Below are 27,970 nucleotides of genomic sequence, written 5' to 3'. Positions count from 1 at the left end.
ATCATTACATATACATACTCTCTTAGTCAGTTGAACTTCCCTAATTTCCATACAATATCACATGGCATAGTCTACACAAAATTGCAGCTATCGAGAAGAAAGAACCGTACGGTTAAGGACACCTCCATCTCATGGTGTCGGCACCGATGCTAACAACGGTAAAACGTCCTTGAATCTCACCGGCTTAAGTAAGAACTCATCAAATCCGCTACTCCTCGCTTGTCTGCGCGCCTTCTCACTACCCAGACCTGTGAGTGCGAAGATGTACGCTCGTGGCGCACCTCTGTTGTCCCAAGTGGCGCCGTCTAGAGTTTGCTCAGACGCGTCGTTGGAATGTGACTGCATGATTTTTTCCATCAAATCATCTTCGATTTTTCGAATCTTGGATACGGCTTGAAAGCCGTCCATGACTGGCATGCTGATGTCCATGAAGATGCAATCATACGCGATTTGTGGCCCTTGTTGTTCAATAGCAGTTTGATAAAGACGTACTGCTTCTGCGCCGTCAGTAGCGCTAGAGTAGGGGACATGAAGGCGTGTGGCAAAGGCGCATAACATTTTGAGGTTTATCGGGTTATCATCCACAAGGAGTAGCCGGTGAAATCTACAAGCAGGGTTGGGCTTGAGAAGGACAGTTGGCTGTGGTGATGATTGCGGCTGAGGGGCAGGAAGTGTCACAGCGTCGGAAAGTGACTTGTTCTGCGACGGTAGGCTACGATGCGGAAGTGCCACCGTCTCCATGCACGTATCTGCTTTTTGAAAAGTCTCGTGTTGACCTAGTTGCTCCGATGGGTCTGTCTCGGCTTCGCGTTCGACTTCCGCAGGTGGCAATAGGGCTTCCATTCCATTGGCATTCACGTCATTCAGAGCTGATATTATGGCAGATCCGAGCGACTTTCCTGTAATTAACATCGTGTGCATGGAACTCCAGGTGCCGATCTTGTGAAGTGTAGCCTTGGTATTGCCCAGTTCGACCACGACTGGACAGACGCTTGCCGCATACACAGGGAACAGAGTTTTCAAATCGTAAGCATGCGTCGTGTCCAGCGCATGCGTGTCAATGAGGACTATATCCATGGTTGGAGGTTCGATTATCGAAACATTGATGACGCTCATGCCAAAGCGGCCCTCACAAATGTTGCGAATAGAACGCTCAAGTGCTTTGGGTGGCGAAACGATGCATGGGGAAGATTTATTGCTTGAATCCCGATGCGAGGACAGACTGAGCAGACCGACCGTCTTTCCACGCAGAAGGCTTTCCTGCGTGCTTGGTAGGCTCGGCCTCTGTATCTTTTGGCTGGTTGGGATGTTGATGGTAATCTTCGTGCCCTCTCCCAAGCGACTGGAGACTGAGATGTTGCCCTGTAGTGACTCTACAATGCTTTTCACTAGGCTCAATCCTAGACCAGTTCCTGGGCTCAATATATTCTCTTGCGTGAAGGGCGTGAAGAGATGATATTTGAGAAAGTCCTCACTCATACCCACTCCCGTATCTGTCACAGACAGACAGATGTGAGCCTGTCTGCCGTCTGCAGCTTGCACTCCATCTGCGGCCTCCACGAATTCCAAGTCTACATGGATGTAACCGGACCTGGTATACTTCAACGCGTTGCTAACGACATTGAGCAGAATTCGTTTCCAGGCGCCCTTCTCAACGGCTACTGTCCAATCGCAGTGTCTCTGGAAGTGTGTAGTGAGGACGACAGGCTCAGCTGAAGTCGTTTCTCGCGAATCAGCTAATGTATCCTGGCGCTCTTTATTGAGTCCGGATACGAGTCGCGAAGCATGGTCATGGCCCACTGAGACCGTCTCGATGACATCTTCAACCAAACGCTCTAAGTCGACGGCCACTGCACCATTATGAACATGGTGACCAGAACGAATGGAATGGTCTCCACCTTTCCCGACGCCGGCACGACTATTAACCTTGGAATATTCTAAGAGATGGTCGAAGGTATCAAGAAGAGTGAAGGCACATGATTCGATCATAGTAATTTCCGGCATCAAGCTTGATCCCTGCATGTTTTCTTGGATCAACTCAATACTCGCTAATATGCCATGCAATGGACTACGTAGCTCGTGGCTTATAGTCGAAACAAAGTCCGACTTGGATAGAGTATTTGCCGAAGCTTCTAATCGGAAGACTTCGGCCATGAGCGAGTTTCCGAAAGCTGTTAAAGAATTGACGTCACCAGTATCGAGGGTTTTTCCAGTGTCAGATACCCATGCTAGACATGTAGCATAGCAGGCTTCTCTTTGGTAATGCCACATCGGCAGGAAAATCGCATATCGCGTCTTTGGCAAAGAATTGAAGAGATCAGTCCATTCGTTATCCTCAACAGAATTGGGACTGTAGTCTGGCTCGCTGCCATCTCCGTGTTGGATAACGCCGTGTTCGTCTACAGCGAAGACATGCCCTCGAGTGTACCTTGTAGTTAAGCGTTGGATGAGGGACTGCGACAGCTCCAAACTTGATTGCTGGCCCACTGCGGTGCTTCTCTGATAGCAGGAGAGCGGTGTCGCAAAGGAGTCGTTTGGAGACGATGATGTCTCTGTATCTTTCGACTGACCACCTCTATGTTTACCGGCTGAAACAGTGTCAAAGAAGACAAGGCCATCCAAATCCATGGCATAGCCAATGTCATTTGCAGCTCTTACAAAGAGATCTTCGACCTGAATGGACAAGTCAGGCTTGTCCATCCTCGAATCAGTGTCTTGCGGAGAAATAACGATGGAAGCTGGCTCGTACACCGAACCAGCGATGCGTGTCGTTGCACTGCCAGATGATAGCGGACTGGATTCTCTTTGGGTAGTAGCACTAAAGACATCAAGATCGAATGGATCTGTGTGAGCCTTGGGACGTTCAGGGGCCACAGATTTTGGAACCACATTGCGTGCATCGCGCTCATCCGGAGCTACGAATTGGCGAAGACCTTGCATCATGCTTGCTGCTCGCGATTTACAGGCTTCGACGCGTCTCATGTTTAAGTATGCACTGATGGCGGAAGTGACTTCCCGCATAGTACTCAACGACTTTGGATGGAGGAAATCTCTTTCCTTGTTGTCCACCACGCAGTAGCTTCCCAATATATGTCCAGACATTGCAAATAGTGGTATCTCAAGGTAAGACACCATGTATGGATGCCCAGCCACAAACGGACGCTTTGCGAAAGTGGGAATCCGGCGAAAGTCTTTTATATAAAAGTAGGACCTGTCGGCAACAATATACGGACTATCCGGCAAAGATACCGCTCGTCCATGGAAGATGGACATGGTGTGAGGACATACTCCCCAATCGAGGGGGATTCGAGAAGTACCCAGCAACAACGGATCGGTCGGATCTGCGCTGGAAAGAGACTGGTGTCTCGTCATCTCTGCGCATATGAATTGGGTTTGGTTATCGATGAGGGAGATGAACGCGCGGTCGCAATCCATCTTGTGCACGCCATGCTGGGCGAGAGCATTGAGGGTTATGTCGCTGCTGGGGACTGGATCGGAGGGCGGCCCTTCTGGGATCTGGAACGGAAACGATGCGGCAGAGAGATATCTAGGGCTATTTGTTAGCAATGAGAAACGCGTTTCATGACGCAGAATGGCAAGTCTCACGCGGCGATCTCGTATGCGCGTGCCCGTTCATGTTTATCGATAACTTCGGGTGGTGGCGCCGTAGTTGAGAGGGGGGTGATGGCCATAGTCCATATTACGTCACTCACATTGAGGGCACTCGGTAACTCGACTGAAGACTGCTGGTGCTGTTTGCATCGATTCCGCGGGCCCGCAGCCGTCTTCTGCTTCTTTCCAAGGTTGGCAAGCGGTCTTGGCGTTAGTCAGCCAATTTCCAAACGGCCCGCATATCAAGGGCAGAAGCACGGCTTAATTTCTCGTCAACTCCATCGATAGTGATTTGACGCTAGCTAGACACGCATTCTTCTACAATCACAAGAGAAAGTGCCCGACCAACAACTCCTCGCTGCCCACGGCTAGACGCTCAGTTTTGCATACTCGTCGCACACTTCGGTTAGCTTCTTCCTCGTCCCAGGCTCCATAGCACTATGTCCTGCATCGTCTACAAAATGCAGCTTACTCTCCGGCCACTCCTTGTGCAAGTTCCACGCCGTGATCGGCGGGCAGACGACATCGTATCTCCCCTGCACGATTGTTGCCGGAATGTTCCTGATACGATCAACATTCTCCTTCTTCAGCAATTGCCCGTCTTCCAGCCACGCTTTGTTGGTGAAGTAATGGATCTCGAGCCTTGCGTGCGCTAGCAGATAAGCCGGGTCTTGAAGTTTCTTGAATGCATTGGGGTCCGGGTATCTAAGGTTTGGCGTACAAGGTCAGCGCATGTCTCCGATGCAGTTCGCTAATAGTAATCACGTACAGAGTGCTGATTGAAAGCTCCCATTTGTTCCATGCAGTGGCTGCAGGGTGACTTATCGAAGGGTCAGAAGACATAAGGCGTTTGTGGTAATTGCCAATATGATCCGAGCGTTCCTCCTCTGGAAGGAAGTTGATGAATTCGTCCCAACAGTCAGGAAACAGCATTTGAACGCCGCCTGGGTGATTCGTCCAGTGGAGCTCGATATCGCGCACAGTGAATATGCCGCGCAGAACTAAACTACCTACACTTTCGGGGTGTGTTTGTGCATAGGCCAGAGCGAGAGTGGAGCCCCAAGAGCCACCGAAGACTGTGTGCCATTTGGAGATGCTGAGATGTTTACGCAGGACTTCAACGTCGGCGACGAGGTGCCAGGTAGTGTTGTTTGTGGTGTTGGCATTAGGGCGCGATTGACCACAGCCTCGCTGGTCGAGCAAAATCACTCGATACTCAGAGGGGTTGAAGAAGACGGTGTTGGATTTGGAACAGTTGCCACCTGGCCCCCCATGGAGGAAAATGACTGGATGGGATTAGAAGTCAACGAATGCGGCTCGGAGAGATGTTGCACCCACCAGGCTTTCCATCCTTCTTGCCAAACTGTTGATAGTGTAGTTCATGGATATCGTCGACGCGCAGCCAATCCACATCCCAGGCGTCTTCGTGTTCATAGCCGGTGACATGAGGTGCTTGAGCCATGCTTGTGGTGTTGTAACTAGCAACTGCAAATACGAACGCAACCGTGTGACCAAGCTTTGTAGTTTTGTCAAGTCAGGCAACCATAATGGTGCAGTCAGACATCTAGGTGTAGCTACCCCGCTTTCAGCATAGTGGACCCCGCTAAATGAAGAACACCTTCCTGTTTGGCTAGAAGAATATAATTTTCTGAGCGGTTTATGTGCAGATAAAATCAAGATAACGTATTAAGAGATGGACCCCAGCTCTGAAACGTCCTACAAAGGACTGACGCTGACGACAAGAACCTAGTACTTGAAGCCACCTGCCCTAGTACTCCATAATCCGTTCGGGTCTACACTCTTCTGCAATGTCTTGAACTTCTCATAGTCCTTGTAACTCTGCATGACTGGCTGATCCCACATAGCATCGTTGAGGAATAACGGCATGTACATGTCGCTTGGCATCCCCGCCTCTGCTATCCATTGAGGCACAACCTTGTCCAACCAAGCCGTCAGCTCTCTGGCGATACCGAAAGCAAGAGGATCGTCCGTGGGCAAGTTCCACGCGCCTTGGTAAATAAGGATGATGCGGTCAGGGTCGGAAGACGAAAGACCCATGGCATTTCCGCCCTTGGATTCGGAAATCTTGCCAAAGCGAGACGGAAGTGGCTGGAAGTCAACGCTGAACTGGACGGCGCGAACGACGGGGAGTGTGTTGAGGAAGACACCAGTGAGCTCAGCGAGCTTATCACGAATCTCCCTGTACATCTGGGGACGGGATGGGATATATGGAACGGTGTAAGTTCGGAAGAATGAACGAGAGTTCAAAAGTCGGACGGGTTCGCCGTTCGCCCTCAGCTAGCAATCGTCAGTTCCTGTATATCACGTCACGGTCGGTTCATGGACTTACCAGCTCAGAGTACTTTTGTTTTTTGGGCAGACATAGCGGGTTGAGGATCTTGAAGAAGTCGGCAAAAGGGCCCGACGTAGGCGGCGTGGGGCTGTCGTAAAAGTAGAAGACAACCTTCGTCTTGAGCCCGGCTGCAAGCACAAGGTCCGAAAAGATAATGGCGGCCTTGGGATCTTCGGCACCACGGGCTATGAAGTTGTGCAAAGCAACGTAAAGTGCTTCGGATTTTGACTCGTCATATATGCAAGAACCGCCCCATACGTTGCCCATGTGATGGACCTTGGCCTTGAACTGGGTGACAATACCAAATTGGCTTCCGGAACCACGCATGGCTTGCGCAAGATCAGGATGTTTCGCAGCGTTGACGTTAACAATGGATCCGTTGGCCATGACGGTCTCCCATTCGACGATGTTCTAAGGCCAGTCAGTATGAATCTCATCAAGACATTGTGCGCAAACTGACATCAGCAGCGAGGCCTTCTTGAGCACCAAGGAACGATAAACCTCCACCCAAAAGCAACCCGCCGACACCGACGAGACCTTTGTTGTATTAGTCGGGGTTCTCAATCATCTGTAATATCTCAAACTTACCAAGCCTTCCTCCAGCAATAGCCACTCCATTCTTCTCTAGATCACCAATAACATCGTTCCACTCACCACCAGGGCGAACATAGGCAACGTCCTCTGCTGCATCGTACGTCGCTCCAACTAGACTGGTCATAGTGATGAGAACGCCGTCTTGAACAGCAGCATGATTCGTGTTTGGGTCGTGCCCTCCACTTCGAGTTGCAAGCTTAACAGTAGGGTACTTGTTCAGGATCTTGATAGCGATGGATACATCCTGAGCAGACTCTGGCTGAACAATACATGCAGGGTCGACTTCGCGGAGATTTGTAGCCCAGTACTGCTGCGTCTCATGCTCATATTCAAGCTTGAGAAGCCCAGGGGTCAAGACTTTGCCAGGAAGAGCGTTATTGATATCTTTACACGCTTTGGTAGTGGCCTCGGTAGGAATGGCAAGAGCAGATTGGGCTCCTAAAAGCAGGCTCGCAAGTACGAAAGACGCGAGTTTGTCCATGTTGGAAGTCAACGAAAGTGATAAATGAGCGAAAGATCAATAACAGCGATGGAAAAACAATGAAGCCTACAAGAACAACCTTCCCAGGGCGAGGTGCATTAAGTACTATCTTCTGAGTCTCCCCGATGTTGAATCGAGATGCCTCCGGTCTTCCCTCCGGACGCCACGGCAGCCATGCAGAGATGCAGCGCATCTACTCAAGCTGGGTACGCCCTTGACCAGGGCAGGTCGCGTGGAAGAATCATGGAATACGGTAATCCCCTCCAATGGCGATCCATGACTAAGGGAACAAATGCAGATCGTGTGTGAGGGCCTGCAAAGCTTACAGACTTGAGCCGGATTCGAGCCCGATATTTGAGGGGAATAGACGCACGTCGTACTCGTGCTATATCGTCTGCTAAAATGAGTATTTAGCCTGGATGGGACAGGACACATGCAGCCCTGAGGAAGGTTCTCGGTTGCTGATTTGCAGTCCCGTTACCCGGAAGCTTCGTGGGATAAGCAGAGGGTGTGATGATGGTCATGGTGGAGACACTGGTGGTGGGCCCAAACTCAGGGGAATAGAACTCTTGTGGCATTAAACTTCTGGGCCATCTGACTGATATGCACGCCCAGGCACACTAAAGAAGTATATGGCGCTGGCGAGCACGATAATTGATGAGTCGAGAGTGGAGGTGGACACGAAAACGAACGGCAGCGATTATCGCAACAATGACAACATGGCTGTATGCAGGGCTGTTATAGACGGGCATGGTAGTCGCGATGGTCGCAGTGGCACCATGTCCACGTCGGATGGGGTCGTGGCGGAAGGTACGGAACGTTTTGGGGTCCGAGCTTGGTCGGTTGCTCCTTCTACCTGGGCGCCGGAACCCTGGGATAAACAAACATTGGACGAGAAGCTCAAGCTCAACGACGCCGCTACATCCGCCGCCGGAAGCCGACCACGACGGCTGCGACGACCATGGACTCGTACAATCTCAAAACCGCATCGACTTACATCAACAACCTACTGCTTGCCCGGGGCTTGTTGCGCAATGGCAAGCCGATTGAGTTTGCGCATCCATCGAGGGGAGAAGGGGGGAAAGAGGCCACCATGGCCCAGATTATCAACCTGGTGCACGACCTGATACTGAAGCGCGACGTAGGCAAACATGCATGTTCCACGGAAGAGAGGATCCTAATGAGTAGATAGCGCGACCAAGAATACCGCGAATCCATCGCCGACACGTTGCGAAACTTGCGCTCAGAATCGACGCGTCAGACGGCCGCCCTCGAGAAGCAGCACAACCGCAATGCAGACCTATCGAGGCAGCTCTCGCTCGCCCAGGCGCAGGAGCAATCCGCGCGCAAAGCCCTGCACACTGCCGAATCGTCGGCGCGAAAGTTGCGCGCAGAGATGCAGCGACTCAAGACGACCGTCGACCAAATACGCACCAGCTGCACCAATGACGTACGAAAGCGCGACAAGGAGATCGCAAGGCTTAAGAGCCACTTGACGAGCCAGCAGCGGGGCAACAAGACGGGCTTGGTAGGCGCCAGCATCACCATTAATCCCGGCAGTACAGGCTTGAGCGCTGCCACAGGCCATGTGCGCGAAGAGACACCCAATGTAGACGATCCCGAATACAGCCTGAAGCAGGAGACGACCGAGTTCCTGACACACTTGAGTCAGAGCCTAAGCGACGAGAATGACAACCTCATCGGACTCGTGCGAAGCACTCTGTTGACACTGAGGGAGCTACAAGGCATGCCGGAAGTCAGTTGCAAACAAGACACAGAAGAGAGTTCGGTCGTAGGCGATGACGAAGACGATGCGCGACAGGACATGCTGCACGCGCTACCCACCGATTACGAGACATTGGCCGATGACATGGACACAGTGCTGGACAACCTGAAGAACCTCCTCACAAACCCCAACTTTGTGGCAGTGGACGAAGTCGAGATGCGTGAAGAGGAGATACACAGGCTACGAGCAGGTTGGGAGAAGATGGAGGCCCGACTACGAGAATCATTTATACTCATGGACTCCTGGCGAAAGCGCATGACCAACGGCGACACCATCAACCTCGATGAACTCAGAATGGGATTGGGGTTCGGTGAAGGATTCGAGATGGTCGACAGAGAAGGCTTCTCTACAATTCAGGAAGAGAGTGAGGCCGACGATGCCGCAAGTTCAGCCTTGGAAGAAGATGTGGATGATACCGAGGAGCGGGAAGAGGAAGATCAACTTCCCTCACCTGCACCGCACGAACAACCAGACAAAACAACTGGGCCTGACATATTCAGGATTAAGCTGCAACCTAGTCAGACAGCACTTAGAGAGAGCAACGGCAACAAGCCACCCATCCGGTCGCCTCGCAAGGTAGCCTTTTCAGCGTCCATTCCAAACACACCGTCGCAACTTGACGAGGAAAATGCAGGCGCGTCTGAGATAGATCTAGTGGAAGTGGAGAAGACTAGTCGTCCGACCTCTGCAGCCAAACAACCAAGATCTGAAGAACGAGCATCTAGACGAACGAGTCAAGACAGACCACGCCATGTACGTTATGATCCCCCCACAAACCAGGTCAGAAAGGTGGACAGCAAAGTGGTCCTCTCATTCCCATCAACTTCCTCCCTTGTAATGGGCACACCTCCAATATTAATCCCCGTCGTTCCATAAATCTAACAACTTGCGACAGAATAAAAAGCGCCTGTCAAGCCCACATGTGCACCCCGACGAGCGATCGCCGAAGCTATCGGTCCAAGACAAATTACGAGAGGCCGCGGAAGCAGCCGCTGTAACCGACGGAGACATCTCCACCAAGAAGACGGACGAGAGCACCGAAGTGCCCGAAGAAAACCCTAAGAAGCGGGCACCCAGGTCTCCAGTCAAGACGCGAGTCGGTGGAAGGCCAAAGAGGAGGAAGAGCACACTGACGCCAGAAGAATTGGCAAACCTCCTGGGCTGCTAGACCGGGTCGAAGCATACATTGTACTGACAATGGCAACATTAAGTTGGACTTGATGATTCCTTATGGCTGCATCAGCGTCTAGTCATGCAAGATCGTACGATCAAGCCGCTTCCTGTCGAGATGCGAGCTTTGCATGTTGAGGAACCAGTCGGTGGAGTGGCTGGTCTGCGTGACCATCATTCTACGCTAACGGGCAGGCCATGAACGCGCGTGTGCCCGTAGCCTCCATGTACTGGTTGCGGCGCGTATGCTGAGATTTCTGCTCAGCTGGTCTATCAGATCTCACTGGGTCTACCCGTGCACTCGCATAATTTTGATCAAATAACGAGTGTGGAAGACCATGGTTTTGAAGGACGTCAAGGAGAGACGCCCTATCTCATCATGCAGATGGTCGATGGCACAGCAGCAGCTCAGCGTCTCCCCTGCTTCTCGTGTACACAGGGGAACGAGCACCCGATAGCAATGACATTTACTTAGTAGAGATGCCCGTCGTCGGGCAACGAGAATGTCACGTCTGCTGTCGCTTCCCGTACCTGATGTCGAAGTGTTGTGCCTCTCCTGTTCCGCCGCGTTTCCACCTCATTCCCTTTTCCCCTAACAGACCAATTTCTTCTAAAAAATCATGCCGTTGCATGCACATTGTGCACATCATCACTATCGACTCCGGTTTTCTCCCACATGGTGGACATTGTGACCGGAATGTGGCCGGAGAAATGGCTTATGCTGCATTCAAGTGAAGTTGGCGATGGGATGTTGTGGTTGGACGGCATTGCAAGCCACTAAGTTTATTAGCCGCCCATTGTCCCCGTTCGGGACATTTGGTGATGGACGGTATGGAGCTGCGCTCAGACGATTGGACAGAAGCTGAGATGCGGGTACGAAAAGACTGTAAATAGGTCTGTATGCGGCAGGGAGGATGGCTGCAGCGCCATCAAGGTAGCAGCCTTGGAAAGTAAATTTCTCTGCATCTGTCGTCAGCCCTCGAGCCACAATCCCCCGTTGAATCTGCAGTGTGACAGAAACTTATCTGCACCTTGCACATCCCGACATCACATGGCTCACCCGGCTTCTGCCTCTCATTGGTTTGGTGTTTTCACCCCAAGCCAGTGCGCTGCGTGACGGCCCACTTATGTATTCCCCGCCCGCATCAACGAATGAGGGCACAGAAGCAAGACGCCCGGCTACACACGACAAGGCCGCCCACCACTCCCACTTCACCATCAAGCGCTCGCCGTACATTCGATAGACTGCTCTCCACACCCGCTACCAGCTTGCACCCTGCGAACATGGCGTGTGTACGCAGCCCAGGTAATCAATCGCTACCGGGAGCTGCGGGACCTGGCCCATAGGCAGCGTAGTGCAATACGCCGGTTTGCCAGCCCCTCGCTAACGCCCAATTGTCGCTCAGCAGCTGTGCGATGCAGTGTCTATAGATAAGTAGGCCTGGAGCCGCTCACATCTCGTCTTTTTTTTCTTCAGCAAGTGTGTCAAGTTCAGAGCTGTTGTGTTCGTCTTTTGTCTATTCTTTTTACCCCTCCCCTTCTCCCTCTCTACTCTCTCCCCAGGCCTGGTGCCATCTAATAATCACTACTCCATCGTCGACCTTTATACCCACCCTTTTTTACAGTAATCCAATTCTTTGTGGCCGGTCCACTTCAACGTAATACACAGTTCTACTTGCTCGAAACGAACTTTCAAACTCACAACGACAACGCAATACTCGCAAACCTCGACGAAACTCTCAACACACACAGCTTCATCAGCAATCTTGACGTCTATCCATTAGTTTGGCATTGGACGAATTGAAAGAAACGATTACATCATAATATCTATCTTCAAAACAGAAAGAAAGAAATAAAATCACAATGGCCGCTATCCAGCTCAATTTCACTCTCCGCACCTCCTCCAACTGCAAAACCGTGCACTTGCTCGGTTCCTGGGATGGCTATCAGGGTCAGCTCCCACTTTCCAAGGATCCCAAGAAGTCCGGTGGCTGGGTCGGATCATTCAAGTTCCAAGGACAGACTCTGAAGCAGGGACAGCGTTACTGGTACTACGTACGTATTCAATCTCATATACCATGCGATAAGCTGGAAGCTTACAATTACCCAGTACATCATCGACGGCTACCACGTCTCGCACGACCCCGCCAAGGATCACACCACCGAGCCCACAACTGGCCGCAAGCTTAACATCATCGATATCCCGGCTGCCAAATCGACCTCAAAGACAACTACATCCAGCTCAGACCGCAAATCACGCCGCGTCTCGACCGCTTCCATTCCCAAGGGCCGCGGCCTTAGCCCAGAGCGTATCGTCGCACCAAAGCCACAACGCCCACACGAGACGCGCCAGGTTATCAACACTCAGTACGACAAGACAACACTTGAGGACCTCAACCGCCGCTTCGCCAAGCAGCAAATCGCAGAGTCGTCCGACGAATCAGACTACGACTCTGACGAAGGCTCCGATGTTCCCTCGCTCACTAGCCGCTCCACAAACAGCTCCAGCCCATCCAGTGTGAGCTCTGGTAGCTCATGCTGCACTTGTGAGGTAAGCTGTGACTGTACAGAATGCACTTGAGACATACGCTAACTTCATATCACAGCGCTACGGCATTACGCGCGCTGGTGACCGTGTCAAACTCGACTATGGCGGAGCTCGCTGCGGATACTCCGACGATTCATCTGACTGCTCCTCTGAGGACGAGTACGTGTACGAGGAGAAGACCACCCGCCGCCAGGGTGTCGTCATCCGCACCTAAGTGCATCCCGGTGTCTATCTGGATACCATTGTGCCGACGTCGTCACCTGCACCCCTACATTCTTCTTTGCAGTGTGCCGTTGCGTCATGTTCAACATTTTTCTTCTGTGCATATTATGATTACGAATCTTCTTTCTTGCCTTGTCTATCAACGACAATCAGCCTCGTATTTACAGGCTGGTCTTCCGCTCTTTTGGGTATTTATGACGGGTTATTGCTGCTGGTACTGGGGCTTCCCATGGGTTTACGGATGGGTATGACGAGGCAACTGCCTGCACCTTATGACAATAGCTTAACAAGCTGATCAAGGACCATCACGACGCTGATGTCCACATTGTGCCAATGCACGCTCATGTAGGAACACTATAGTTTATTGAATCTACAAATTCGCATGGGCTCGTGCGCGGAAAAGATACCCTAGCATTCGAGATACTTTTCATGAGTGATCACCCGGTTTGAGAGTAGTGAAGTCGTGCCGTCATCCTACATCGACGCGTCACAGATAATGGTACAAAAAAGTTCGTCTTTTCAGAGTTGTGCGCTGAGGATCAAACCATATCCTAAAGATGTACACACTGGTTCACTTGATAGCTTTCGAAAGTCGATAAGCATGCATAGCCTGGACATTGGTCTTGGTTTCTATGGGACAGCTTAATTAAAACGAACTTTTTCACAACTGTGATCAGGTTATCTGAGGTGGTCATGGCGTCCACAGTTCTCTGATCTAGGGTACCTTTTCACTAATAGATTCAACCCAGAGAATAACCATGTCCATCGTCTCAAAATGGAAACAACAATCGCTATCAGCGCAGTATGATACGAATACGTAAGCGAGACGAATGCAACCCATCCGACATGTTTAGAGCACATGACCCCACCTCGCTGCAAGGCATTCCACAATCCTAGTTGTGAGACATCTCAGCCCATCATCGGCCTCCACCCAGCTGCATCGCCAGATCTGGATTTGGTATCACGCCAGGACAATTAAGACTAGTCGGATTCTACCCGCCCCAATAAGGATACCCGCTAAGCACTAAGCATTACTATACGTTTGACGGCAACATATTCATATTGAGGCTGTGATTTTGCCATGCAGGACATGGTACTGATAGTGCTAGTGGTGGAAATGGAAATGTACACTAGTGAGGACACTTCTATGGGTAGGCTCACGTAAGGCGGGATCCTAATGTCAAGCCGATTGGCTTTAGGGCATATGATTGGAGTGGCTCCAACGACTAATTTGCCGAGGTTCCTGATATCTTCTTGATAGCTTGGTCCAGCCAATTGACATGTCTTATCCTGTGGCCGTCTAGGATGTGTTTCTTGTTTTACGCTGTGCGATTTAGAGTACTGCTGAGTCGGTAACCAAAACCTGCACTGGCTTGATGAGACTATGAACGACAGGGCAAACCTGAACGAATGAAGATACAGGAACGCTTCATATCTAGATGACGCAGTGTAAGCATTGCCATCGCCTGTCAAAGTACTTGTTCGATGTCCAATCAAATTTACTGAATCGACTTCTCATCCGTAGAATCTCCTTTGAACTTTGAGCTAATGCAGGGGTCCTTTGGAGCACCAGCATATCGGTGACGGTAAATTCTGGCCGACCATGGGCCCACGACCCGTCTTGCCGTTGTGGATACAACGGCTGAACACCCAGCGTCTTTACAAGCGGCCCACAAGGCTGAATGAGGGTCCCGGCAGCGACCGTTCGGGAAGCCTTCGGCTGGGACGCATGTATTACTAGATCTAGAATGTAACGATCCGGATTCAATCCTTATAGGCCAGCGAATGAAGCAAGAGATGCGCCAAGGGTTCTCGAAGTATCATGGAAGCCTAACTTGGAATATTAGCTTAAAACAGAGAGCCCTGGTTAAACAGACTAGGCATAACAATAATCCAAGTACGGGTAGTCTCAGTGAATATCTTGTTCGCTCGAGTTTGAACAATGGGCTCCTCCAAATCTGATCGATACACCGACGTGCTAGAAACATCGAGTATCGTCAAGGGTACAACTTCGATATATTCCGAGTCTAGTGAGCAGATGAGAGCGCAGGGAGAACTTGGCCAACCGATGGCAAGAAGCAATGGATGCCTAGCTCTCAAGCTATGACCGTAGGATAGCCACGCAAGCCGCAGATACGAAAATGAAAGAACTAAATTTCCCCAGCGGCAGTCGCGGTATCCTTGAATATGGAAACGTGACCTCTTCGCCCTGCGCCCGAAGCTACGCGTGGTCGATTACAGCTTGGATTCGTGAGCTTGCAGCGGAAGCAACGGCCCTCGTAGAGCCATGACGAGGCGTATCGTATCCACGGGGTCGTAAGGATTCCGAAAGACTGTGGCGCAATCAGCCGAACCGCCGAGATCGTAGTTGCCGAATGTTGTTCACCGGCGACGTCGGAAACGGCCGGAGTAAGAGTCGACCTGCAGTGTGGTCGGAGTATGGTCGAGATCTGTGATAGTGCAGAGAAGTACGATGCGATGATGAGTGGAACGGAGAGTGGCGGTTCTCACACCGACGGATATGGTGAGTATTGGGTATGTACTGGGAGGTTTGTAAGGTGAAGAAGCGGTAAAGTAGCAACCCGCTAAAAGTGGGCCCCCTTGGCGAAGATGACGTCGCACTGAACTCTTCAACACGCTACGATGCTTCACTCCAGCACCTAGACACGAATTGAGCTAAGAGTATACCATCTTGTCGGGTTGAGTCAGATAAAAGTATGGGAGAAAAGTGGGGCAAGATTCTCCGTCTTGGAAGAATAGGCTTCATTGCTGTGGCGCCTTGCGCAAGGCAGACTCAAACGTGTTCGTAAAAATAGCACAAAGATGTTGAAGATTAACGCTACGAACGGTGAGTAAGAAGATCAAATGATCTAGACTGATAGCACTACTCCCAGTTCTAACGGAGAGGGGAATATTCGTAACTCCCAAGTCCTCGTGATCGTACAATATAGACCGAAACAAACGCCGCCATCCGTTACTTCCGTCTTCCATGCATGTAACCCATCATAACAAACCCAAGACCACTTGAACTCCATGGTAATGCGTATATTTTCAAAATCGTGAAAAGGTGCGAACGTAAATTTGCTGAATTGACAGCACAGAGGAACCAGCTCAGGAAGATAAAGTGCGTAGTAATAAGCAAGTAGGCGTTATGAGAAAGGCCATAGTCCAGTCTTCGCAGCTGAATGCGAGTCTCCATACACAGCTCCGTGGGTTTATCGCAGGTATGCCGGAGAGTATCCACCGCTTCCGTAACCGGAGTCTGGTAGGACGCCTGTATGGTAGGCTTGAGGTCGATGGTTGCTATGAGTACTGCAAGCGTAGCCAACAAGAACCGTCTTCTCTTGGATTCCATGTCCCCGTTGACCATGAGCGGCGCATGGATCAATTGCGTGTTTGTAGTACAAGCATCGGCAGACTGAATAGCGTTCAATGACTTGGTAGCACATGTTGACGGGTACTCGTGTGTGTGTGTGTGTGTGTGTTGGTGTCCGATAGTAAAAAGGTGGTAGAGAGATTGTAAATATTTGATATAGCTTGAATGCAACGATATGAAGCAGTAGAGAAATGTGACAGGCGTGGAATGAGACGTGTAGTGATGAATCCTGACTCAACCTGACAAGCCGTAGCATATATACCAACGGGAGTGAAGACAGTCAGAACGCATAGGCTAGTGTGGGCCACATTCGGTAGGCATCGTTGACTACCCGCAGGTCCGTCAGGCAACGGGGACCAAGTGTAGGGATGAGTGCACAGTCAGCCGGCCGCTGCTAAGATGGGATTCTCAGAGGTAACCAACACAGCCATTGCGGCCGTTAGCTTGTCGACGATAGTAAAAGAGGCATGGTCCTGATACTCGGCAGGGGTTCGTAGTTGGCTTCTTGGAGGCTCTTTAGCTGCCGTAGATGGTGCGTAACATGTTCTGATTGGTCTCTGGTTGGTACCATGTAATATGCCCTGATCGCTGAGCACATCAGTAGAGCTATGGACAAGGCGCGCAGCAAAGCAAAGATGCATAACAAGTCTTTGCGCGGAGGGAGCTAACCGGGGATGCAAAACCCCTGTAGCGCGCGGACCATGTGAGCGTGCCATGATACTGCACAATAGCTCATGTGCAAATCGGTGCGGACGTTAGCAAAGTAGGTGTCACGATACCTGCGTGAATCTAATCGTATCTGACAGCTGGCTGGGTTCAGCCACGCTTCCTGATATAGTAATGGCTCGGCGGACACGGAGGGGCAGTGACTTTTCTGACGTCGATTACTCAGGCTCGGGCCTCTTCGCGGACCACGGCGCTTTCGCTGGAAGGTACTCGGTTGGCCCGTTGCGCCTACCGGGCGCTGTTACCGATCTGAAGGTCGACTGTGCGAAGAAGAACGCGAGTACGACGACGTGGACGTCGAGGTTGGGGGTGGAGGGCACGTGCAGGGAGTATCGCTCCAATGGGATTCCGTTGTGGGGCAATTGGCAGCATGAGGTATTCTTGGTCCTTCCGCCCTTCCCCATTGATCACCTCTCAATGGACCCAAGTCATCTAATTGCACAGTCGATGACTTTACATGGCTGCGCGAACTATCCGTTTTCACCATCATCCTGTCGAACTGCATGGGCCTGTGGAACTGCCTGGAGCTTCAGGCTGACCAGCTGAGTGCTGCCTGGAGACCTACGCGTTGACGCACCCGCGCTACCGTCGATATTTCGAAATAGCTATTTGTTCGCCTCCACTATTGGTCGCGACCACTTACTGAGTAACTTTCTGCATCTGTCGACCATGCAAAGGCCCCTCAATTGCGTCCAGGATCAAGCACACCGCCAAAATAATCAGATGCGGACAGCTTCAAGATACTTCGCTCGCGTCATAAGTTTATCCAAACAGTCTTGTCGATCCAACGGCAATCTTTTGGTTGGTGGGCGCGCGTGCGCCAGGTCCCCTGTTAGGACTGAATACCCTGCTGCCGGCTCTGGTACGCGGCTCGAGGCTGACCTGCAACGTTCGACAGTCATGCAGCCCTATGCATCCTCCCGTTTCCTGGAAACACGTGGTGGCGGTCAACATGTCTTACGCAGCCCTACCACGATTGCATCTCCGACCACCGGTCACGTCTTTCACGACCACAACCACAGCTCTCTCTCGCATGGTTGGGATCGTTTCGAGAGAGTGTGGGTGTCACACCCGCCACATAATAGGATTACTTGTTCCAGCGAACGAACACTTTAGGCCCACAATCTACCAGAGCATTTGGCCCCCTTTCTGCGTCTGGTCTCATCAGAAGACTGTGATGGTGTAACAATACTTGGCTTGACCCTTGAATAAACCAAGGCTGTAGTGTTTCGTCGTAATGGTGCGTACAATCGAGCAGTGACTTCATCTTTGGGAAGCCCGACGAGCACAACCACGATCTAGCTGGGCCAAGGGCAATAGGCAGCACCACAGAATAATTCCGGAGAGCAAACACTATACCGACCGCATCTGCAACCTTCGCATATAATCGTGTCTACCTCTAGGTGCCAGCCAAAATATAGCAACAGACCGGAATGCGACGCACTGCGTCGGGTGTCCCTTTTCCTCGGCCTTAAACTCCAACAAACTCGTGATGACGCGCGTACGCGCACACTTTAGTTTGTCATAACTGGAGCGAAGAAAACACAGCATCGATCATGAGATAGGTCAGCCAAGGAATGAAGATGCTATATTGCAAGCGCCACGAAGCTGACAGAGCAGCCTTACCACCGATATATACCCGCGCTTCGTAGTCCTATCATATCCTGCAGAAACGTCTGCATGGGCAAGCGAGCACTGCCTGTTCAGGCCGACTATCGCTTCATATGTTCCCAAGTAGCAATTACACGATAGTCTACTTCACCGCTTCGACCCCGCGTCAGCTGACTTGCATCAAGCCAAATACCCCACGCACAATCTCGCCCACCCCTTCCATAGATCTGGGACCGGGCGACTGTCTCGGGTCCTACAACGATGTCGGCACTGCCTAGTTACCACTCACCGGAAATAGGGCAAAAGATATGCTCGACGATTCCCCCAGATGTCTGACAGAAATACCGATGATGTTGAGTGCCAGATCACACCTAGGCTCGTCCATAGATGGCATACACCGCCTTCTCTTTTATCTCCGGATGTGTTTGCTGCAGTGGTACCCCGCATGTTGGTGCCACAAAAGCGCAACGACATGTGGATCTGCGACGAGGCGGCACGGTCTTGACCGGAATTCCTGCGTTTGATATAAGCGAACCGGCATTCTCAGGGAGCCAAGGGCGCCTACGAATGGAGCATATTCATTCCCAGATAGCTTAGACAAGATATACATGTACTGTAGCTATACTTATGGCTTTACATTTAGATAAGCTGACGCCAAAGTACAAAGTGGAATCGCCATGTCAATATGGTGCAAATAAAGTAATAGGTAAATCTTTAGTATGGATTGGTAACGTATAAATGAAATCCTAAAAGCCGATGGATACCAACAAAGAAATAGACTTGAGGGTATCACCAAATCATCCTCTAGTGCCAACAGGATCAACTATCTCTTTGAAAACAAGATCCTCCGAAGCAAAAACAAAAACCTCCAAGCGCCTTAGTGTTCTTCTAAGCAGTCGTAGCATCATAATATTATACATCTCCAAACGACGAAGCCAAGTGTTGAGGTGTCTTCACATGAGGACACCGGCAAACACCATCATGCCAAGGGCATAGTACCCAGCGTACTTTCCAACCTTCAAGTTGATAGCTGCGCTGTCATCATCAGAGCCACCAGGCGCAGTAGTACCCTTTTCAAGAGTACCGTTGAGAACAAGAGTCTTGGTACCGTTGACATCTGAGACGGTGACAAGAGTCTTGTTGAGCGCAGCATAGCTGCCATTGCCAACAAGGTCGTTGAGATACTGCTGATCATCGTTCTCGTCGCAACCACATACAAAGCCCTCCTCGCACACACACATGACAGGGAGAGACTCGTTGCGGCCCTGGGTTTGACGGACCCATAATTCGCGGCGGTCGTTGTTATTGTTGTTGTCGTTGTCGTCGTTGGTGGCGGACTGATTGTAGAAGCGGTAGGGATTGTTGTAATAGTAGGGATAGGTGCTGTACAACCACAGACCGGGCATGATGAGCAGCATGGTAGCAGGCAGGAGCAGGGCACCGGCAATGAGTCCCTTGGGCGTCCGTGAACCAGCGGTGTAGGGTGTTGCAGCGCCGCCGCCGTAATACCGTCCGCCAGCGAAAGTGCGCGGTCGACCTGAGCCTGCACTTGTGGAACCACCAGCATTCGAGGTTGGCGATGTACGTCCGGGGGTGCCGCCTCCGCTGCTCCCACCTGAGCGACCACCTCCGCTGCTGCCACCACTGCTTCCTCCTCCTCGTCCTCCTCCTCCTTTGCGACGCTCTAGGGTATGGTCTGGTGAGACAAGTTCAGAGGCAGGGACAACTCGTCGGTCTTCGAGGACATTGAGGGCGTTTGATTCAGGTATCGATGCGGCGCTGATTGCCTGTGCGACAACGAGGCCGGTGAGGAACTGTGAGAACTTCATGGTGAAGTTGATGTGTGAGGGTGATACGAGAGGGTCGCGGATGTAATGCACGACGCCAAGTGTCGGGTCGAGGTATTACCGAGGAAGTTACAAGGATGTTCTAGTGGTAGTGGAGTATGCGAGAGAAGAGCGTAAGAAGTTTGCTCTGTGATTGTGTAGCAACTTGCTAGGTATAGGGTTGGATCAATATACGACTTTGCGAAGAGGCAGGCGTGGGTCTTTAAGGTTACGCCGGTCAGAGACATGGGTTGCACTGCCCTGCGTCATGAAAGAAAGCCTGGGGCAAAGGGTAAAGCTTGGTCAGTTGGGACCCGCCACCCTGCCAGCTAAGGCTAACCTTGTAATTTGAATTGGGTGCCTGACAAGCTGCCGGCGATCCTACCAATCTATGGGCTAAATTGTATGGATCTTTTGTGGCTGAACTGTGTTGCTCTTTGGGCGACGGTGAGCAGGTGCCGCAGAAGCGCCGTTAATCTGCTATAACAAGCGCAGGACTGCACAAGTTGCCAGACCGAAGTTGGATACCTGCTCACTGTGGACCACAACTTGAGCCTCCCCCTGGAGAATCTTTCGTTGTCCAATATTCATGACGTGCGAAACGATCAAGCGCATCGAATTACTCGGGGAAGATGACCTCATGGTCGCTGATCTGCCGAGGCGCTAGAATGTTTTCCGAACCAGATGTGTGGCCAAACGCATCACAGGACGAGGAACCAACATACCAGAGGAGCAAGCTCAGCCGAATATCCGATTGCGCCTCGATGCTGTTTGTTAGCGAGAGGTATTGTAATCGCTATGAATCACTACCATAAAACACCGTCATTGGTGCGCATATGTGCTCGGGCGCATTAGACGTATAGCGCAGAAACAGTAAACGCCAAGAGCGTAATCTTATGTATTGCCGCTGCATGCAGCGTTGGGCACAAATAATAACGGATCTTGTACGCTGAATGTCTTAGTATCGAAACACATGGCGCTTTGTTGGCACGACCTGATAACTGAAAACGGGCATCATCGTGGCAGAATTGACAACAGGGACCGGAGTGGAAGTCTTGGCAATGGTGACAGAACATGATGTGCTACAACGCAGGGCGCCTGAAAAGTAAACGACGCTTTGTGATTGTTGGATATTTGGTTCCACGACCTTGCTTCTTTCTTCCGCTTGACCGTCTCTCTCTCACATAACTTCTTGTTGTGCGTCCAAGCGACTTGGCTATCCGACACGACTAACCCCCATTCTAAATAAGCTTTCCCGCGAATAATGCTGATTTGTTCGCGAATGCCAATATGTTGTTTACTCCACATGCCAACCAAATAGCCAGGCCTCGAGCCGTTTATGCTCGCGAGGCTGTGTATACGCCGGTCCCTTGGTCTGGGTTCAACGGGTGGCGCAGCCAGGGCACGTGGTGAGCCTCAGGCTTCGTGACCACGACTGCGGATAGCAAGTCTGTTGTGGCAAGGTGCCCATTGTTCACCGGCCTTTGTATAGCGGATATGGTTTACTCGGGGTATCATCGTCCTTGATGTGGTGGTTCGGCGGGGCCTCCATCCGACACTGTCTGATATTTCAGATATTCCTTCTCCAGTTCTCTCTGCATCTCAAAGTCTGCCTGTCGCTCGCGCTTGATTCGCTGCTGTTCGAAATCGCGGATGACGCCCATGTGCATTGCCTGCTACAAGTCAGATATAGTTGCCTGACCATGTCGACTCTAGAACACTCACTGCCTTGTCGGCCTTTTGCGACCAATGCACAAACGCGACGGTGCCAATCGCTGTGACACATGTAGTCGCCAGGGTAATCTGAGACGCTCGAGACATGGTGGGGACCGTGGAGTGATGTCGAGGTAGATGAAAGAGCCTTGTGTAAATTGGAGCGGGACCATGGCGGGAAGGAGCTTGGGCCTTGGAGCACCTGCCGCCAAGTCCACGGCTGCATCATGCCTCTCCGCAACTCAACCCTGTGATAACCAACATCCCCACGATACCATACTCAAGATGGCGAGTCTACATGTAGCTGTAGGCTGGAATCTTCGCTGACAGCAACAGTCCGCCCAAAACTCCCAGGGTATCCAGACCCTGCTCGACGTAAGGCAGCGCAGCCCAGTTCAACCTCCGCATAGCTCACATAGCACCTAGGCCGAGCGCGAAGCTCAGAAGATTGTCCAGCAAGGTATTTCGCGTTCCAAACTGCTGTGTGGATGCAGCTGCTAACTTCTCAACAGCCAGAGAATGTAATCAATGCCCGTCGTGCCCTGCTGAAGCAGCGCTCTAACCTATCCAGACCGTACCAAGCGAGTCAAGGACGCCCGAAGCGAAGCACAGAAGGAGATCGAGGACTATAGAAAAGAGAAGGAGTCTGAGTACCAGAAGTTCGAAAAGGAGGTGTGTTGGTGGACATGATGCTCTGTATACGTAACGGACGTTCAAGGCTGACTATGGCGCAGCACAGCTCAGGCAACCAGAAGGCTGAAGAAGATGCGAAGAAAGACACAGATGCCAAGGTCAAGGAGATTGACGAGATTGGCAACAAGTCCGGCAGCAAGGTTGTCGATCAACTTATCGAAGCAGTCGTAAATGCGCACCCCAAGCCACCAGGCAAGCAGGATTAGAGCGCCGACATGGCGAGTTTGGATGGAGAACAGAGTCAGATGAGTGAGATACGGGAGAGACCTATGGCGAAGAGCGTTCCTTGTACATGACCTTTGATGGACCTAAGACAGCCAAGGTCGATGTATCACCTAGAAATACAAGCAACAGGCGATTTACCGCAAGTACGGTGGATGTAATCAAATTCAGCATGCATACTTCCTAAGCTTTGCTAGTCAAGACGGTTATCAGGTTTTCAAATGCATCTAGGTCTTACTAGCACCGTTGAGTTGCAGACACTATTAGATTCTGAACACATTCCCCTTCTACTGCGCTTGTCGTATCATACGTATGAATCTCTGCTTTTATCTGCCGGGGAAATCCAAGGCAGGCTCACATCTCGATCCATGACATGCATCTGCATCTCTCTCGTTGCGGACCCTGGCCCACGTCGATGGATCGTCGCTAGCTTCCCAAGGTCAGGCCTACGTCACCGCTGTGGAACTTTGTAGTCTGAGTCTCAACGCGCCTCCAAACCGCAACACAATGCGCTACACCCAATGATACGAATTTGTGCTCGAGTGACGACTCGCTCGTCTGCGTACAAAGCCACGCCATTTCGAAACTCACCGATATACACGGCTCGCCAATTTAGCAGCTCGCAATGGCGCAAAGAAGACCCGCGCATCTCAGACTTTGGTCGCGAGATCGTAGATGAGTTTGCCGTGATGCGCGAGAAATACGGTACATCCACGCCAAATTCGCACCCATATCATGACAACAGCTAAAGTTCTGTAGATACGCCTGTATGCGACGTACTCCTTTCCAAACCACAGCTCCTGACACACGTAGAAACACACCATAGTCCTTGCCCACGGTTTACTGGGCTTCGATGAACTACGAATCGCCGGACAGTTTATACCGGGCATACAATACTGGCGCGGCATAACAGACGCACTGGCGCACAAGGGCATTGAGGTCATCGTGGCTGCAGTTCCGCCTAGTGGAAGCATCGAGGCGCGGTCTGCAAAACTGGCTGAGAGTATTGCGGTCAAGGCAAAAGGTAAACAGGTCAACATTATCGCGTAAGTTACGAGACTGGAATACAACGTACTGGTGACAGTTCGCTAATCGCTCGCAGACATAGCATGGTACGAGCTACACTATCATGGTGTAATACGTAGTGGCTGACCTTTGCATAGGGGTAATGATCATCTGCACCTGACCACAACGACTACTAAGCATGCGCAGAGGCCTCGATTCGCGTTACATGATTAGCCAGCTCCGACCGACCGACTTTAAGATACTTTCCTTGACCACCATAGCCACTCCACATAGGGGCTCTGCCTTTGCAGACTACATGTTTCAGACGATCGGTCGTACGTCAAGGACACATTCTTGAAAGAAATTCACTAAACCATTCCCAGCTCGTCGTATCAAACGTGTCTACAGTGTTATGGAGTACTTTGGCTTTGAGACTGGTGCCTTCTCGCAACTCACGCAAGAGTACATGCAGAACAGCTTCAACCCCAAGACGCCAGATATACCAGATGTCAGATACTTCTCGTATGGTGCGTCTCTCGAACCGACTCGATGGTCCGTCTTCGCACCTTCGCATGCCATTATCAAACAGAAAGAGGGTGTGAACGACGGACTAGTCAGGTGTGTATACAGCTCGCGTTCATTATGCTCAATACCAACTAAGCACTTCAATAGTGTCCAGTCCAGTCGCTGGGGCGATTACAAAGGCACTCTGATTGGTGTAAGCCATCTCGACCTGATCAATTGGACCAATCGTCTTAAGTGGTTCTTTTGGGAGCTCACAGGTAGCAAGCGCAAGTATGAAGTCGCGATTCATAACCTAGTCTGAGTCAAGGCTGACAAAAAACAGTTTTAATGCTATTGCATTTTATCTTGATATCTGCGGTCAGTGACGACCCTTCCAACCATGTACAATTGATTTCTAATAAAGTTTACAGATATGCTAGCGAAGGAGGACCTGTAGTTCTGCCAGATGCGACAATAGCTAGCCATCAGTTTTGAACCATTCGAAGCCTAGCAATTTCGACGGCAAAGCACTCGTGGCTTGATTGTCTTACATGTAATCTTCGGATTCAGCGTATATTCTGTGTGCAAGGCATGCTTTGAATAACCTCATCTCGGGGAGGTTTGGGCCTGGTCACACCATGCTCATGTAAGACAGGGGCATGCTTCAGCCCGGAAGTGCGGCTATGGCCGTGGCTGTGTACAGCCAAGTGTCCGAATTGGGGGTATGACATGCTGGGCATGCAAACTCATACTTAGACGGAGACGCAAAAGATGTGAATTCATGGAAAAGCCTCAAAATCGTATCAAGTTGAGCCAGAGAGTGTTATGGTGGTTGATATCATGAAACAGTCTGGCATCTAGTTATGACGTTATTAGACCCTGGCCTGATGGGGAACTGGAGAACCCCGCGCGCATCCGTTTTTGCGATGCGCAGCCCGCATCACAAACACCCTCACCACATGACACGCGTTCTCCTGGCTTAGCCGCTGCATCACCGACATACTTTCTGCGCTAAATTGTACTTCTACTCCCAGCCGCAACCTTAATCCTTGACTAGATGTCGACTCACCTTCACAAGCTTCGCGACTACCCGTTTATCTAGGTGTGACCTGGAAGCCAGATACCAGCCACAGATTCTGAGCGCGAACCGTTAATATGATCGTCAACATAGTGCTTGAGCATCCTCACGAGCACTACACCAATCTCGATGTCATACAAGGCAGGGTCTTCTTGCGCGTGCCGAATCCGACCAACATTAGCAGCATTGTTGTGAAGCTTGAAGGCGAGAGCAGGACCAGGCTACTGGCACCCATACATCCAAACAGGCCAGACAAGCAGAGACCAGTCCTAGAAGTGCACAAGTTCTTGTACAAGACACAAGTGGTATGGCCGACGAATGTGCGTCCCGAAGACATCGCCCAGAACTCGAAAGCGGCCTTCACTATCAATGCTGGGTCCTTTGAGTATCCGTTCCAGTTCAAGGTATGAGATACAATACAGGTAGAGAACTTTGTTCATGGCTGATCGAGCTTGCAGCTGCCTCTGAACACGCAATGTCAGCAAACGAACAACCCCATCTCTAATGTTTCCTTCTCAAACGCGATCCCCGAATTCGCAAAGACACCAACACAACACGTCAAGGCGACACTTCCTCCTACACTAAGCGGTTTCCCGGGGGAGGCCGAGATACGATACTATGTCAAGGTCACAGTGAATAGGCCACAGTTCTTCAAAGAAAACCCGAGAGCGATAGCAAACTTCACTTTCCTCCCAATCGAACCTCCGAGACCAGACACGACAGACGGAGAGGCATATGCAAGGCGACAACACGAGTTTCTGGAGAATGCACCGAGCGTGGCAGCGGGTAAAAGGCTGAGCTTCTTCGATAGAAAGAACTCGACGGGAAGTATCCCGCCATCGCCGACATCAGGCAGTGTGCCACCTCGGGTAGCGATCGATGCGCGATTGCCCAATCCTGCGATCCTTACTAGCAACCAAGACGTGCCACTAAGACTGCTCGTGAAGAATGTCAGCGCGCGTACAAAGAACATTTACCTACAGATGCTCCAGATTGAGCTGATAGGATACACTAAGGTACGTGCGCACGAAGTGTCGCGTACGGAGTCGAATAGTTGGATATTGTGCTCCTTCAGTAATATGGCTATCCCAATTGGGTCTCCGGAAGACCCTGTAGATACGGAGGTTCCCATCAATGCGGAGTACTGGTCTGGAAAGCCGGTGCCCAACACCGTATCGCCCAGCTTCACATCATGCAACCTTGCGCGTTTCTACGAATTGGAGATACGCGTCGGCATCGGTTATGGAAGCTACAAGCACGGTGAAGATCAGCTCATCGTTCTACCACTTAGACTACCAGTCAAGGTCTATTCAGGCATCGCTCCGCCCAAAGCTCTTTTGGAAGCTGGTTTCAATGCAGAGAAGCCCGGAACTCTTGCCCCGCCACCCCACGCGGCCCCTCGTCCTCATACTCCAACGACGCCAACGCATGGAGGCTTTGATGGTGCCAATGCCTTCTCTGGACAGCCAATACAACCCCAGCATGCTCCTGCGTATGACGATGCCCCACCGAGCTACGAGGACGCGATTGGACAGGATCTTCCTCCGATCAATGGGTACAGAGGCAGTTACCAGCCTCCTCCTGTGCCCGAAGGCGCGCCAAGATTTTCCGATGAGAAGAGACGATGAGAAGTCGTGCTACAGGGGAGCTCGTTTTGATAGATTATATCTTAGTGATCGTGTACTCTTAGTGGTTGTGAAGCTGTTCACATAAAGACGCGGCGGATATTCTTAGGGTGCATGACAGGCAAAGCTGAAGTGTTGATGGTCTGTCCAGATGTGTCAAGAAGTGGCGATGTGGGCTGTTGGTAATCGAGGGAGTTTGGGCCGCAACAAATAAACAAAGAGGCACGCGCATTGCAGCCGAAGCGGGGGAATGCTGCATTTCTGAAGAAGAGGCCGGATGTTGTTCTGTTCAATGAGTATAATTACTAATAGCATTTCTGGAAACATGGGAGGCTTTCAGTATCCAATCAGTATCATGTTTGATGCAGTCGTCCCAAACATGTGTATCCAGGTGCGGGGTATTTTGCACACGCTCAAACAGACGCGCATAGCCGGCACCAATGCAAGCACGGCAATTGTTGTTGTTGTGGTCCTCGAATCGCGACTCACCAGAGCAACGTTCAGAGCCCACTATGCGCACTAATAGACGCGTCGTGCCTGACTTGCGGGATTGCCAACAGCCCTGCACGCGACTGGAGAGCTGACCGCCAGTCGTGTGTGTCCAGCCACAAGTTCTAAGACCAAGGCACAGACACGATGCGAGACTACTGCAAGAGCCGCATACACTATCCCGTGCATGCTAGTATCTGGTTGGCTGGAGAGAGTGAAACGTTTCAAGCCGGCTCTAGGCTACAGCCCCACTCAGACACTTGGTCGAATCGTCGCGTCCAACACCATATATACACGTCCTCCCACCGCGAGATGGTCGCGTTTTCCGATCAATTC

The 27,970-nt window shown here is 51.2% G+C and overlaps 9 protein-coding genes across 9 annotated transcripts; 5 read left to right on the top strand and 4 right to left on the bottom strand.

The window, feature by feature from the left end:
* Positions 1-129: 129 nt before the first annotated feature.
* Positions 130-5,074, bottom strand: AA0111_g3989 (hypothetical protein; the record flags this gene model as incomplete). The annotated part of the gene is made up of 5 exons (XM_028649936.1): positions 130-3,547; positions 3,607-3,816; positions 4,003-4,317; positions 4,382-4,898; positions 4,951-5,074. 5 exons carry the CDS (start codon positions 5,072-5,074, stop codon positions 130-132), a joined length of 4,584 nt encoding a protein of 1,527 aa, XP_028508504.1.
* Positions 5,075-5,358: 284 nt separating this feature from the next.
* AA0111_g3988 (hypothetical protein) lies at positions 5,359-7,040 on the bottom strand (the record flags this gene model as incomplete). The annotated part of the gene is made up of 4 exons (XM_028649935.1): positions 5,359-5,910; positions 5,963-6,376; positions 6,426-6,502; positions 6,554-7,040. 4 exons carry the CDS (start codon positions 7,038-7,040, stop codon positions 5,359-5,361), a joined length of 1,530 nt encoding a protein of 509 aa, XP_028508503.1.
* Positions 7,041-8,001: 961 nt separating this feature from the next.
* Positions 8,002-9,994, top strand: AA0111_g3987 (hypothetical protein; the record flags this gene model as incomplete). Its single annotated transcript, XM_028649934.1, has 3 exons — positions 8,002-8,181; positions 8,233-9,579; positions 9,722-9,994. 3 exons carry the CDS (start codon positions 8,002-8,004, stop codon positions 9,992-9,994), a joined length of 1,800 nt encoding a protein of 599 aa, XP_028508506.1.
* A 1,865-nt stretch (positions 9,995-11,859) lies between these two features.
* On the top strand, positions 11,860-12,758 carry AA0111_g3986 (hypothetical protein; the record flags this gene model as incomplete). Its single annotated transcript, XM_028649933.1, has 3 exons — positions 11,860-12,051; positions 12,107-12,547; positions 12,603-12,758. 3 exons carry the CDS (start codon positions 11,860-11,862, stop codon positions 12,756-12,758), a joined length of 789 nt encoding a protein of 262 aa, XP_028508505.1.
* Positions 12,759-19,432: 6,674 nt separating this feature from the next.
* Positions 19,433-20,308, bottom strand: AA0111_g3985 (hypothetical protein; the record flags this gene model as incomplete). The annotated part of the gene is made up of 1 exon (XM_028649932.1): positions 19,433-20,308. One exon carries the CDS (start codon positions 20,306-20,308, stop codon positions 19,433-19,435), a length of 876 nt encoding a protein of 291 aa, XP_028508508.1.
* Positions 20,309-21,819: 1,511 nt separating this feature from the next.
* On the bottom strand, positions 21,820-22,126 carry AA0111_g3984 (hypothetical protein; the record flags this gene model as incomplete). The annotated part of the gene is made up of 2 exons (XM_028649931.1): positions 21,820-21,978; positions 22,031-22,126. The coding sequence occupies 2 exons, from the start codon at positions 22,124-22,126 to the stop codon at positions 21,820-21,822; spliced, it is 255 nt and encodes an 84-aa protein (XP_028508507.1).
* A 177-nt stretch (positions 22,127-22,303) lies between these two features.
* Positions 22,304-22,917, top strand: AA0111_g3983 (hypothetical protein; the record flags this gene model as incomplete). Its single annotated transcript, XM_028649930.1, has 5 exons — positions 22,304-22,306; positions 22,355-22,393; positions 22,445-22,478; positions 22,590-22,690; positions 22,753-22,917. The coding sequence occupies 5 exons, from the start codon at positions 22,304-22,306 to the stop codon at positions 22,915-22,917; spliced, it is 342 nt and encodes a 113-aa protein (XP_028508510.1).
* Positions 22,918-23,454: 537 nt separating this feature from the next.
* Positions 23,455-24,899, top strand: AA0111_g3982 (hypothetical protein; the record flags this gene model as incomplete). Its single annotated transcript, XM_028649929.1, has 8 exons — positions 23,455-23,638; positions 23,693-23,700; positions 23,747-23,979; positions 24,146-24,273; positions 24,322-24,556; positions 24,611-24,733; positions 24,786-24,820; positions 24,874-24,899. 8 exons carry the CDS (start codon positions 23,455-23,457, stop codon positions 24,897-24,899), a joined length of 972 nt encoding a protein of 323 aa, XP_028508509.1.
* Positions 24,900-25,597: 698 nt separating this feature from the next.
* AA0111_g3981 (hypothetical protein) lies at positions 25,598-27,148 on the top strand (the record flags this gene model as incomplete). The annotated part of the gene is made up of 2 exons (XM_028649928.1): positions 25,598-25,924; positions 25,979-27,148. 2 exons carry the CDS (start codon positions 25,598-25,600, stop codon positions 27,146-27,148), a joined length of 1,497 nt encoding a protein of 498 aa, XP_028508512.1.
* Positions 27,149-27,970: the final 822 nt, after the last annotated feature.

Source organism: Alternaria arborescens, assembly GCF_004154835.1.
Source record: "Alternaria arborescens strain FERA 675 chromosome Unknown contig_7, whole genome shotgun sequence".
In the NCBI taxonomy this organism is placed as follows: Eukaryota; Fungi; Ascomycota; class Dothideomycetes; order Pleosporales; family Pleosporaceae; genus Alternaria; species Alternaria arborescens.
Note: the sequence above shows the minus strand (reverse complement) of the source record. Positions and strands in the feature narration are given on the sequence as shown.